Source organism: Hirundo rustica, chromosome 3, assembly GCF_015227805.2.
Source record: "Hirundo rustica isolate bHirRus1 chromosome 3, bHirRus1.pri.v3, whole genome shotgun sequence".
In the NCBI taxonomy this organism is placed as follows: Eukaryota; Metazoa; Chordata; class Aves; order Passeriformes; family Hirundinidae; genus Hirundo; species Hirundo rustica.
The window spans coordinates 11,873,770-11,888,346 of record NC_053452.1 but is presented as its reverse complement, the minus strand read 5'-3'; the positions used below and the strand labels follow the sequence as shown (position 1 = coordinate 11,888,346).

The following is a 14,577-nucleotide window of genomic DNA, read 5'->3' as shown; positions in this document are numbered from 1 at the left end:
GACAAACTTCAGTAAAATGAGCCACTAGTTGTGGTTTTCCATGCTGTTTTTTGTAATTCTCAATTCACATCCCAACCCATGTAGCTCCTGCAGCAGCCAGACTCCATGGGAAAAGCCATCAGGAACAGGTCTGTGCAAGCAGAAGGAAACTTCAAAAAAGAGGAGAGGGGAAAAAAAAGAAAATGTCATAAATTACAGAAAACAAATGAGATGTTTGATACTTCTTGACAGCCCCTGAAGCTTGAAGGAAAAATGGAAAAAACAGGAAGATGGAGTTTAGGAATGTATTTATGCTTTGCCAATAATTCTCTTCTTACCAAGCATCTCAAAAAATATCAAAACCTGCTGTATATTAAGGAATTATGAGGCATAAACAACAAAATGAAAAATTTTTGCTGGACAAGGTACTTATAAATAGTTGTTAACAAGACCTATTTGGGAATGCATAAATAGTATGAAAGAGTCTTCTGAAGATGGTTTCTTTTGATTTTGATATTTCTTTCTTCTGTAGTTGTAGTCCTTTGTTTAAATTTTGTAAAAGTAGACATCAGGTCTATCTCCCTGTCCCTAATAAGTGTTGACTTTAGTAGATACAAGATGCTGCTGACTTTAGTAGAAATAAGATGCTGCCTTTAGTAGAACTCTGGTTTTATTCTGACTTTTTGAAGTCTGAAGCTCTCACTGCCAAAATCATGTACTATTAATGGGCAGATTTGGAATGAGCAGGAAAATGTCCGAACCCATGGGAAGTTAAGGTGGAACGATGAAGCTGGTTACCCTCAATGATAATAAAATCAACCTGGTTTGTTTTCTGTAAGTGGTAACTTCAAGTAGGAAGTTCCAGAGCTGCCTTGAGAAGGCAAAATTTTGGGATTTCCAGTCTGGATTCATTTTATAGGAAAAATGCTTCAAAGAAATTTATTTTTTTGATTCATTAATTTTATCACTGTTCTAGATAAACAGGAGAATGTTTTTAGGTAAATACTCTGAAAATGAGGTTTAATAAAACTGCAATGTAGTACAACACTGAACAGCAAGAACACATATCAGATCTCATTTCAGCATGTATTAAAAGCCTTGTTTAACAATTTTTTACACAAAGAAATGTTGAACTGGGATACTTTTTCATGCTCTGATGGCTGCCTTAAATAGCTTTAAGGGTGTTTATTTTTCCTCAGTGAGTATATTCATAGTGACAGTCCATGGACCCCAGGATGAGCTTTGCCCTTGGCAGGCTGTGATGAAAAAGTATTTTCTGTATTTTTTTAATATTAATAGAAAGTATGAAGTCCAACAATTAGAGATGTTGCAATGTAAACTTTGAGGAAATCAAGCAGCTTTGGCTGAGTTATATTTGGCTTTTATTTGCTATCTCAGCTGATCTATCCAGCATCCCTCCTGTTGAAGTTTGCTGGAGGTGTTTAATACCTGCCTGCAGAGAGTGAACGCATAACTTCATGGAACTTGGAAAGCCAGGGAAAAACGAAATTGACATCAGGTCTGCCAGAAATGGTATTTTGAATACGGATGAAGTCATAAGAAAAACATGATAAAGAAGCAATGTGTTGAAGAAGGAAGATTATTTTCTTACTGTCAGTGGAATACAATTCCTTGGGATGTGACAGTGTGGAAAGGGGTGTTTCCTTCCGTATGGCCTCTAAGGGACAGCCTGGCACATCCCATCCTGGAGCCCCTCCTGCCTCAGGCTGTTGTGTCTGGAGCTTTACCTCAAGGCAGAGCAGACAGAGGGTCTTGGGGGGTTATATGATGGAAACAATAAATAATACATATCCTAGCCCTTGCTCTGCTTTCCAGGGAATACTGTGTTTGCTTCCTGTGGATGACAGGTGCGGTGTTCCCTGCCTTGTAAACGCACCCTGCTGGATGCACCTCCGTGCTCTGGTGTGCTGGAAACCACAGGGAGCTCTTGTCAAATCAAGAACAGAATCCTTGCAACATCCTTCTGCTAATTTTTTGCTTTCTGCTTGTTGGAGCTATATCTGTAACCAAAAGTAGAGCATTATGAAAACAAGTCTTGGTAAAGCTCTAATTTTCTTGGCTTATAAAATTTAAGCAGGCTGTTAGCTAGTGGAATATACTTGGTGTTTTCCTGAGCACTTGTGCTCTCTAATATTACGTATTTAAAACATTTTGTTGTTGCTCTTATATTCTGAAACATCTACTGTGTTACATCACAGTTGCTTTAAAAAAAGCAGTTGGAGGTGGGAGGTTAAAAGGGGAGGTGTAGCTGCTTCCTTGGAAAGTGTGCAATTTAAATTAACAAATTAGGACACATAGTGTAAAATTGGGGAAAAAATAGAGCTGAGCTGGCTGAATGCTGGACAAAAAAAATTTCGAAACTCTTCTGCAAACTAAGGATAGAAAGAAACCCGAAGTTCTTAGTTGTAGGCCAACCTTGTTAGCCTGTGAAATATTCCAACAGAGGCATTCTAGGAAAACCTAAATTTATGTGCAGTTACTGCAACACTGGAAATGTTAAATATTGGCCCTCAGACTTGCTCAGAGCTTTACAAAAGGATGCTTTAAAAGTGTTGATGCTTTTCTTTAAGACTTTTATAATTGGAAATGGCAATTTCTCTGTGAACTTTTTTTTTCCCCCCCAATCCTTTAACTATGCACACATTTGTAAAGTAAGGGAGACTTTTGAGGCAAATAGAATCCCAGTGGTGCTTGAAGGAATTCACTCTGGTTTGGCCTGGCATTATTTTTAGTTCTTGCGTAATAAATTATTCTTCGGTGTAAGTGTCTCCTCTGAGGAGATGCAGCAAGTGTGGAAATGTGGGTGGCGTTCCTCGTGGCTCTTGTGTCCGGCTGGGCCTTGGGACTGCAGTACAGGGCAGTGTTGTCTTTCAAATTCCTGACCGTGTTGGTCAGCCGGACCCGTGGCTCTTGGATTTCTGCCAGGCTGTGTAAGGACGTGGGTTTGAAGTAAAGCTGAGCTGGTCAAGTGTGATGATTCATTATGGCTCTGAAATGGCCAATGTATGGGTTTAATTAACATTTTACTGGGTAAAGTTGGTCAGAGGCTGAAGTCCTTTAGTCCTTGTTCAGTCTTAGAGGGGTGATGGGTGCTGAGCTTTAGAAAAAGCTTTTCTTTTGTTGGTGCCCCAACAGCAACAGTAACTCCTCATTTAAGCTTCCTGTGGCCTTGGGTTTAATAGATGTAGAAAGACAGAGAACCTTGAGTGGCATTCCCTGCAGTGGGAGGGATTAGCCAAAATTCCCAGTCAGCCTGGGGAGCCAAGTGTTCCTGTAGGGGCAGACATTCCTGGGGGAAAACACAATGGGCCTTTTGGCTGCTGCTGCCTTCCTGGGATGTTTACTGCACTGGGAGACAGGACACAAGCTTAACTGGAAGTTTCCTTTGTCTCCTACTTTTCTCTAGGTCAGTGTAGGCATAAAAGCTTTGTTTGAGTTACTGGAATGGCCGAATTTGGGTTGACTTTTCACTCACTTCTTTACTTTGGAACAAATGACTGCAGTGTTGCTGAGATTTTTCTGATAAGATCTCTGAAAGAAGCCAAAAGTGACTTGCCTAACAAGGCCTAAACAAAGAGGTATGCTGATAAGTTTTAATAAAAATATACTTATGATCTCATGTTGAAATGATTAAATCCTCCTTGAAGATTACCACGATGATTAGCAGGAAAATGAACAACAGATCTTGGTGTTGTATATGACAAAACCAAAACAACTCCAGGCTTGGTTTCTGTCATTGCGGGATAATTCTTCCTCTACAAAGCAATAGGTGAGGACACTTAACGTAGATCACATACCAGTGTCACAGTAAATTTGAGGTACATAGAGCCAAACTCGCTCCTGATGCGAACTGGCCATGATCGCTTTGACATTAAAAAATCCTTGCCAATACCACACACAATGTGATGATTAACACATAAGTCACTTTTCTCAAGTTTATAAATAGGAATACAGCACCAAAATGTGTATTTGAGGCTTGCTCAGGGCCATATCCCATGATATCTGTAAAATCTCATATCCTGCTAATCTGTCCTTGCTGTTGACATCCTTTTCAATATATTTCGAGGAAAAGCTCATTGTGGATTCCCAAGGGAAATGCTGCCCCTGAGTGCAGCGAGGAAGGAAGAAATATAAACAAATTAACAACGTTCATCTGACAGCTGTGTTTAAAAACAGAGTCAAACACCAGCTTTGATTAACTACCTTTCTCTCCTTCCTAAAACACTTCCAGACCTTGCATTAAATACCCGACGGGCTGAGGCATTCCTGCTGTTGGGATGCACGGAGCAGCCGGGCTCCCACACACCTCCAGGCTGCAGCTCTATTCTGGGCCACCATGCCCACGCCTCAGCAGGTCCCTTCGTTTCCAGCCACCCACCGGTTGGTCTGTATCCTTCAATCCTGCTGCTTTTGCTTCCTTACTTTAATCCTCTGGAGTAACCCCTCATTTGGCTTGGATGTGGTGGGCTCTGGTGGGGCCAGCCTAATGGAATGCACTTTGCCTTGTTCTCAAATCCCAGTATTCCTAACACACCTTTTTTTTTTTCCTTGTCCAGGGTTTTCATTCTTCCTGCTACTTTTTCACAACAAGAAACCCTATAAATTTTCTTTACAATTACTTCTTTTCGTGGTAGGAAGAGCAGAGGTGTAGGGCCAATAGGAATGGCTCTGCAGTAGGCTGAGGAGGGAAAGGTGGGAGGTGTCTTTATGTAGAGGAATTGGGGTTTATAAACACAAAGGTTTTTGAGTAAATGCTCCTGGCCCTAAAGATTACAGAGCAAAGCTTGAAAACCATGGCTAAAATTCTTCCCAAAAGCTGAGAAGCCAGACATCCATGAGAGAGCATTCCACATTTCTTCTGCGAATGTGGAAATATTAGGATTTATGAAAATTGGACAGTGCTGTTGCAGAAGGCAACAATATTTTTGGAGGGTTTTTATAAATATTTGCAAGCCTTGTCTGTATGCTGTCACAGATGTAAATATAATCTTCAAAAATTAACGTTCTCTGCAGTATTTTATCCTAAACAAAGGGAAATAAAGTGTAAACAAGCCAGTGCCATTATTTTCTCATCCTCTAAATAAAAGCACAGGTTTCTCCTGTTCCACTTAAGTGATGCTGTGCTTGAGGTGAAGGGAGAGGAACATATTCATAACCTGTGCCTAGTTCCTCATGTATTAATGCTGGAGGGCATTTCCAGGTCCTTCCCTAGCACCACGGACTGTAAATTTCTCCAATACCAGGATAAATGTTTATCTTTTTGCATACAAAAAATGAACTATTGCAGGAGTAGTTTTCATATAGTAGTTTTCATATTGTAAATAAATACTTCAGAGAATAATGCCAAGCAAGGCGTTTATTTTAGAGAGAACTATTTTGTAGCAGAGATTGGAGTTAAAAAATAAATATTATTCAGGAAATCAGAAAGTTACTCTGTTATTGTAGTATTTCAAGCACTATGGATTTTAGGGCTGTGCCAGTGATATTAATTATTATTATTAATGATAGCACTTAGTGCTGTGGTTTAGTTGACAGGATGGTGTTTGGTCAAAGGTTGGAATCTATCTGGGAGTTCTTTCCCAACCTTGGATTCTGTGATTATCCTGTGTTACAGAGATGTAACTCCTTAAACAGCTTTTCCAGGGAGCTCTCCAGATACCTGGCCAGGTTCCATTCTGCCAAGTTAACAGGTAGGAGTGTTTTCCTTCTTGGAATACTGTGCACAGCTAGGATGTCTCCACGAAGATATAAACTGGGATGTCCTTGAGTGGAAACTCAGCTCTCTGGATGTTGTTTTCCAAGAAAATATGGAGTGGAAAGGGTTCTGTTGCCTGGGTGTCAAGGCAGTGTCTCTTAGCAAGGTTTGTTTTGGCTTATGAAAGGAGAGAAGGAAAGAGTGACAGATCCAATTACTAATAATAAGCTCCTAGGAGTATCCCCCATGAGCACAGGGATAGAGAAGCTGTGTGGTTTGGTCGGGAAGGTGTTTCAGGAGCACTGGATTCTCCCCTGGACGGGGAGGTCAGAAGTCCATGGTTATCCAGAATTCAGTGGGATCAGAGCATGGCCAAGAGTGACTTCAGGGGCATGCAGTGCTTTTGTTGGGGAGGAACTCTTTACCGGGAATGGAGTGGCAGGACAAAGGGGAATGGCTTCAAAGTGTCAGAGGGCAGGGTTGGGTGGGATATTGGGGTGGAATTTTTTGCTGTAAGAGTGGTGAGGCTCTGGCACAGGTTGCCCAGAGAAGCTGTGGCTGCTCCATCCCTGGAAGTATCCAAGGCCAGGTTGGAAGGGGCTTAGAGCAACCTGGGATAGTGGAAGGTGTTCCTGCCCATGGCAGGGGGTGGCACTGGATGGGCTTTAAGGTCCCTCCTAACCCAAACCATTCCATGAAATTAAACATGGTCAGAAATGGCTATTTAGAGGTTATCTCTTTTTCAGGATTCATTGGAGCCATCATTTTGGGAATAAATACTTTAAAACAAGAGTAAGCTTATGTGGTATCCTCTCAGCAATGTCCTCATTTGCTTCAGATTTGCGAGGGGGAGGGAGTCCTTGCACTCCTGAGGGGAAGTGGGAAGGAGCAGTGAATTTTAACATGGATGCTATAAATGACAAGCTAAGACTCCAAATGCAAGTAATTGTAGCTCATCTGTGCACACGTGAAGAGATCTGAGGTGAATGGGAATTGAGAAGGCTGAGTGAAGCAAGAGGAGTGTGCAGAACCTTTTCTTCACTGTTGATCTGGATACTGATAAGTTTTAACCATTTTTAAAAATACTTCTGGTAGTGATGAGATTAGAGATGACATTTAACTTCTAAGGAAATACTGATTTTCTGCTTTCTTAGCTTGTAAAAAATGTGCTTCTTCATAGTGCTGGTGACTGGGCTGTCACTTGAGCAGAGAGAGGGAGATGGCTGAGGAAAGTCCCCTTGATGCAGAGCTGAGCCCCAAAGTTGTGCAGTTCCCAGGTATTGCCTCCTCCCCTTCCCCCTGCATTAAATAAGGAATAACACACACGTCCTGTAAAGAGTTTCCATGGAGCTGAGTTGCTCTAACTGGATTTTCATAATTTGTGCTTCATCCTTATTCATGTGAAAGGGAGTATGTGGAGCTGAGCATGGATTGTTTACTCTGGTCAGAGATTGTAGTTATTTCTTCACCAGCAAAACTTGGGAGCTGGAAGCACCCAGGGATGAATTTTTGATGTGAAGGCTGGACAAGAAATATGTTCCTTTTGGTTTTGTCTAGGATAAGCTTGCCTTCAAAATGGGAAGAAAAAAGGAAATAGTGACCAAACGATCACATTACTTAAAAAGCAATTTCTATTTTTAGAAGATTAATTCCGTATTTCAAATACATGTTCTTTCTTCTCACTCAAGGACATCCAGCTATTAGAGACTTCCCTGGTAAATAAACAAGAACCATTTTCAGGATTTTTTCCTGAATATGAAACAAAAGGGTCTGGTCTGTCCTTAGGCTTGTTTCCTTCTGTTGAAATATCCCCTCTGCCTTGAGGCTTCCAGCAGAACTGGGAAGTTGTGTTCTCCTGTTTTACTCCTGGACTCTTATTCTTGGTTTATATTCCTTACTGGAAAAGCTTCATCTAAGACAGGAAGGGAGGTCATTCGCAACATACAGCAAAGAACAAGAGGTAGGAAGAAGTAGAAACATCTGACAGATCCTTTAATTTCTCTATGCTAAAATAAAGCAAGTCCCACTCAGAAGATGAGATACCTGGATCTGGTTGCTGTTTTGTAGGAAGTTTTTCCATGCAGAGGCTGTTTGATTGTTCAAGTCCCATTAAATACAAGTGTAGCACTGTCCATGCTATTGATGAGACCAATCTGTGGGGGACTAACATGATTAAAGGGGAAATTATTTGTCTCTGGTAACCAGTGAAGCCCCTTGGGATGTTTTGCAGTGTTTTCTGGTGTCAAAAACTGCTTTTTAAAATAATCTTGCATGTAGGATCTCTAGCAAGGTGTGTTTCTGCATCTCAGATGTGATACACTGATTTAGTGGCTCAAGATAAGTAATTTCTGTGCATGATTCTCATTATAAAGACATCAAAATTAGGTCTCACTGCTAGAATGTTGCAGTATACAATGCTCAGTGTGATTCTGCAAAGGAATAATTAGCATAACTATTAATAAGACAGCTCCTATTGTTTTCAAAACAGAATTTAGATGAATATTTATTTTAATAGTAATCAGTTAGATATCTATACTAACTTCAAAAATTATTTGTGTGGAAATATATTTCTCCTTCAATATGGTACAATAAAATATTTTCTCTTTTCTACTTGTGGGAGTTTACTACAATCAAAAATACTGGCCAAGTATTTTTTTGTAAATAAATCTCTGTGTAAGCACTCACCTGCGGCATTTCCCGTGTTTGTGTATCCAGTTATCCAGTATAACATTCAGTATTTATTACAAATCATTATTGCTCTGACATAATTGATGCCTTTTTGCTGGGTTTGAACTCATTCCTTTCCAGTCCCAATTCTTTTAGTTGCCAGCCATGAGCAAACTGGCTGTTGGGATTCTGTTTTCCTGACACTTTTCAGTTATCAGTGTTTTGTAGGTCCTTGCTAAAAGCACAGTATTGAATCTGCGAAGGTAATTATACCTATTGGAATGCTATTAATAGTGTTTAGAAGGGATCATTGCAGTAAGTCTGTTTTAGCCTTTTTGTCAGCTGTGTCTTTATGTAATATCGTGTAAATCCCCTGAACACTGATACCTTTAAAGAGTGGGGTTTGCTTTTAAAGGGGAAGGGGAGGGAAAAGAGAAAATAACAGATTTGGGGTAATTTCCTTATTGAAAGATGCTTTTTATGGCTCTTAAAAAAGTAAAAATGAGTGAAGGCATGACAGAGAATAACCTCCACATGTGCAGTTCCTTATCTGCCAACCCTCTCTTATTTTTCCTGCAGGAAATCCTGGCTGAGCAAAGTTGGAAGCCCAAGCTCCCGCATCGATAAAACGAATTTTTCCAACGAAAAGGAGATTTCCAAGCTTGACTTCTTGGATTTCAACACTAGATACTAACAGGAGGGAACCTCACTAAGCACAAAACTCTGACATTTCTGCTGCATCGTATTTTCTGTGCCTCCCTCCATCCAGTGTCACAAGAGCATTGGAATGCTTTTCTGTACTAGGGATAAACATAAATGCTCCCTGTTCCCACCAAGTAAGAATTCCTGGTTGCTGTGTTAGACAACTTACACCATGAATGTCAACATTTTGTGTCTAAAATGCCAATATCTAATTCATTGCAGCTTTGAAAGACAGATAAAAGCTTAGAAATGCTGGTGGTTATTTGTGCACAATGAGACTTGTTACATACAACCAGATGGTACCTAATCTTTACACTGTGAGTCATATTTTAGATGAAAAATAATAATAAATTTATGTTCTACTGTTTGTAATCTCACAAAAAATACATATTTACTGAACTGGAACACTTGAGGGTTCTGTGTAACAAGTCTGTTATAGACCAGGCTCTTTGTGATAATTAATAAAGGTTATAGTGATAATTCAAAATAAATACATTGTTTCAAACTAGGATTATCTAACCAGCTCTGCTTTAAAATTCTCCATAATAATTCAGATAAATCTTGTTCCAAGATGATGAAATGTGTGGCCTCTCACCCTGTTTTTTCCTTGTCTACCTGTAGCTTACATCCATGCTTACTATAAAGGATGTTTTGATCTCTTTGCCTTTTTAATGTTCTTTCTAAAACTGAAGATTTTAAGTGATTTTCCTTATGGATGTGTATTTGCTCCTGAGTTAAGACTGTGTGGTGGAACCTGCACCCACATCTGTCATCTGGAGTCCATGGAAGTCCTGAGCCATGGGCTTGCAATAAATCCTGTGGATCCAGTTCCTGTATCCAGTGCTATCTCCAGAGGCATCCTGGAGTCAGTCGGGACTGCATCAGACCTAGATCCTCACTGCTGCAGTGCTTGTGGGTCAGGATTAGATCATTCCAGGAGACTTTATGAGGATGCTAAAGCTGGTGTTCCCACTGGCTGCCCTGTCCCCCTTCCTGGGGTAGGTGGTGTCAGTTTGGGCAGCTGCACCACATCTACAGCTCATGGTTTGAATTTCAGGAGGGGCATTTCCTAACCTAAGCACTGCACTTTTACATCAGTGCGAGGTGTGCCTAGAAATACCAGAAAGGTATTTCTGCTCACCATTAGATTGACTTTCTTTGGACCTTTGCATTAAGCAGTAAAATCTCCTTTCTAGAATTTGCAGGAGCTGCTTATGAATTGTTCTGTGATTATACACAAGCCCCCATTGTTGAAGTCGTGGTCAATAGCTCTTGTTCAGCTGATGGTAAATGGCAAAGTTCGAGTGCAGCAGGAGCTCAATAACTGTTTCATCCTCGTGGAAAACTGTATCCTGCCTAACAAGTAGTTTACATTTTCCTGGGAGCTACCTGGCAGAAAATACTCCCTTAGTCAAAGATTTTCCAGTCACATGCTTTGCTCATATTTTGAGGAACAAGGAGAAAGGAAGCCAAAAAACAAAGGGTTCATTGGATACAGAGGAAGAGCAGCCAAAAATTGTTTTAATATGTTCCAGAAGTGGAGTTGGGTGCTTACAAGGACCTGGGAATTTTACCCCAACTCCCTAGAAAGGCAAGGCTTGAGGAGAGGGAAGCAGCCATTTAAAGTGCTCACTTTTTCTGGGAGGAAACCTGAAGAGAGAGCATTTTTCTGTGCTGCAAGTAATGTATTGGTGTGTTCCTGAAACTAATGGAGCCTTGGCTGGCACTGTGGGCATTAATCTTCTCATTTTATTTAATCCTCAAATTCTGGTAAAGTATCCTGAGTCCAAAGCCATCCCGTTTGTGAAAGTACAGTGTGCAGAACAGCGGAGCAGTGTCTCTAGATTTAATGAGAACATCATTGGTTTTGAGGAGCCAAAGAATCCCAATGGTAAGATAGAAAAAAAAGCAAAAACAGTTGGGTAACTAGACATCAAAACTGAGTTGAGATGTATTTCCTTTTCTACTCCATACTACTATCACTCAGTTATGACCGTAAATACACCTGAATTTTATTTTTTCAAAATGCAGTGCAGCAAGATGTGTAGGGCAGCTTCATTCTTGCTGTAAGTGGAAATACTTTCCACTAAATAGTTTCTATTTAAATAGAAGTAGTTTCTATCTATAGTTTCTATTCTGTTCTCCTAATAGCTTCTATCTAAAAAGGGTTGAGACTTGGAAATAAATAGTGGGAATAGACTTCCACAAGTTATTTGTGAATTTTGGACAGTGCTGACTTTCTTGAGGGGAAAATGTTGTGCCTGACTTGTGTTCCACTAGAATTTAAGAAAATTCACCTCATTGGGCCTAAAGGCTAGGCATGTTAATTAAAATCAGTTTAACTCATAAATGACAGGCATTTCAGAAATGTATGGGTTCGTTTGTATTTGATTAAAGAATAAAAAACCCAAAAGCTTGCCAAAGCCGTGAGCGGAAGGAGAGCTTTGTGCCTCATCAGGAATGATGTAACCTTGCAGAACAGGGATGTTCTGCTGGACCTGCTCTTTCTTGGTTTCTGTGTGGAGAAAAGCGTGGTGGCATCTCCTGCCATACTTTCTCTTAGGTGACACCAATCTGTCACTTCTTATTTTCTTGATGTCCTCTGGAGCTGCCTTGCTTGGCTTGCTTTCTTCTTAGAAAACTGGGCACGTTTGCTGCTGGAATCCTCTTACTAGACAGAGGGAACTGGATTAGTCACTCGAGCTTCCTGATTAATGCATGGCTCCGTGCTGCTGCAAGCACTCTGCTGTGGAGGGAATGCTGCAGTGAGGGATGAGGGCAAACACTGCTCTGTGCTCTCGTTTGTTTTTTAGAGTCTGTTTGTACAAAAGTAATCCTGTTAATTGGGATTTCTGTAGTATCGTTCTTTCTTCAAGGCTCCTCACAGTCTGTTGTGTAGTGAGTAGAAGCATTAGGATTAAAGGGAAGTTATTTTTGCCTCAAAAATAAAAAACACTGTAGGGACTTAAAATAACTAAACTTGCCCCAATTCATTTGATATTAATATTGGCATAATTGAATAAAAAATCCTGACATGCAAGATCAAAGGAGGAACAACCTCACTTTTGGTTAAAAGGGCTGCAGGAGTGGGTTGGAAGGTTTTACCAATCAAAATTTCAGAATGGTTTGAGTAATTAGGAGGAGACCAGTTGTCTTCCACAATTAGATGATGTTACTGTAAAACTTAATATACATAAATGCAAATGTAAGTATTTAAAAGTAGTTTCTGGTGAATAATACTGTAAATCAGTTGTTTGAGATGAAGTTGTCTTTACCCCAGAAGTGAAGAATTACACTCTGAACAGCATTAATGGGGGAGTAGGAGAAGTTTTTGGCTCAGAATCCAACAAGCATCACTATCTCTGATGAAAGGCACTGTGGGCTCTCCCATAGCTATAATAACTCTTTGGTGTTAGGAATTAACACCTGTGATTCCTGCAGTTTGGAAACAGGAAAGTCTTAGAATATTTCTTCCTGCATTTGTGTTGTTCTAAAAGTGGGCAATAAGCTCTAAGCCATGTTTTTGTTTCATAGGCAATTGATCAGCACCAAGAAGCAAATTTTGGCCATCATAACCATGGTGTGTGTTCCAGAAAAAAGGGGCCAGTCTCTTGTGGATTTTTGGGAGCAATTCTTTTCTGGGTCTGACAGGCTGCATTAGAGGAACACCCAGCATACCAGGGTTTCTCCAGTAGCTGGAAGGTGACCTGGCATTCTCTTGGATTTGGCAGGGAGGTAACAAAACAAACAATGAAGAGACACAAGTCCTCTGCTGCAGGCAGCAACTTATGTTCCATTGGAATGCTGCCATGGACTTTAGTGGGAACAGTAATTGGTCATGCAACCAAGGAAATGCATTATTAATGGGACAGTGTTTGAGTAGGGGGGATAAGATAAAGACTTAGCCACTTTCTTGGTGCTGGTGGTTGGTTGTTTTTTTGTTTTGTTTTGTTTGTTGGTTTTTTTTTTTTTTGTTTTGTTTTGTTTTGTTTTGTTTTGTTTTGTTTGTTTGGGTTTTTTTTGTTTTTTCCTAATTACAGAGGAATCACTCTGGTTTCAGGGACATTGGAAAAGTCAGGACTTTCTTGCATGGAGTTCAGCACTTGAAGCCATGCCAGATAGTCACTATCCCAAGCAAACCAGTAATGCCCAATTTGTAGTTACAGAGTTGTTCTGCAAAGGGTGGGGGCAGAGAGTGGTTACATGCAACTCTTCAAAGCCTTACATAATAATAAAATTTAAAATAAAATTCTACCGCAGGCATAGAGATGGTAAATAGAACAGGAAGGGAGCAGGGATAGGAGTTTTAAGGAGATCAATGTGGAGAAATTTACCTGGAGTTTATTGGGAGCTGCAGTCAGTGGCACCACTGGAAATGAGTTCTATGTGAAGAGCACAGAGACAAGGGGCGGCTGGGGAAGAGGGTCTTGGCAGAAGAGGGTCTGAAAAAGGGCTTGGAAGCAAAAGCTCAGGAGATGTTTGGGGCATGAGAAGAGAGGCCAATCAGCTGATAAGGGAATGCTCAGTTTAGAGGGGTGCTGGGTGCTCTGGGCAGGTCACAGCAGGGATTTGAGACTCACTGTGAGTCTTGTTCAGCTGTTGGCGATGTTTTGTATTTTCCCCCTGTTTAAAACTAACCAGCCTGAAACTTTCCTTAAACATCCACTCTGGAGCTCTACCACCGTTGTACTGCTGTGAGTAGTTCAGTTCAACTGGGAGAAAAATATCAGTATCAGGTAGGAAAACCTGTGTGAGGGGCACTAACAGTAACATCTCTTCCCAGCAATAACTGCCTGCTGTCAGGAGACAGGCAGACAAAAAATTTGCAGACCAAGTTAAAACTCACTAATGACCCACAATATAACTCGGGGAGAAAAAAAAAAACCTGTGCAGTTATCTAAGTTTGCTGACACTTTGGAAACAAAATGATGACTAAATAGTAACGTGTGCTCCAAAGAATGAGTGATATACCAAGATGAATAGGATTTAGGCACTGTTTATCACAGTTAAGCCATAGCCGGAATGCCATAATGCTGATTCCTTAAATTCATTATGCAGCCAGTATAATCTAGCAGGCAGCAATGTGCCTGTGAGAAGGAAGAAACGATTTCCACTGTTTTAAACTGAACTGTAGGTGCAGAGTGATTGGTAAGACTGTGCTTTGTCTTATTTCTAAGACACCACACCAATGTTTGTGACATCACTTCTGTGAAGCAAAGTGTTAAGCCCACTAAATTCTTACATTTTGTTATTTAAAGTAGCAATCGTGGTGTATTTATCTGATGGATACAGTAGGGTGTCATTCCATACGTGTGAGAAGTGTTTGTGATACTTCCAGCATCCCTGTTTTAAGCTGGCAGTGTGTGAGTGCTTCCAGCTTCTATTTATGTGACTGGGATTTGTCCTGTGGAATAAATAATAACCAATTTTTCTGGTGTTAATACCCCTGAAGTTCCCAAGAACAGCCTCACAGCTCTGCGCGCAATTATTTGTGGAAATTATCATGTATGAAA

At 40.5% G+C, this 14,577-nt stretch overlaps 1 protein-coding gene across 1 annotated transcript in view; it reads left to right on the top strand.

Annotated features, from left to right (window-relative positions):
• ACYP2 (acylphosphatase 2) overlaps window positions 1–9,725 on the top strand; it is a 32,989-nt gene extending 23,264 nt beyond the window's left edge. Inside the window, exon 4 of the mRNA XM_040059987.2 lies at window positions 8,942–9,725. Within this exon, the coding sequence (XP_039915921.1) occupies window positions 8,942–9,056 (115 nt within the window). The 3' untranslated portion in view covers window positions 9,057–9,725. The remainder of the gene's footprint in view (window positions 1–8,941) is intronic.
• The last annotated feature ends 4,852 nt before the right edge of the window (window positions 9,726–14,577 follow it).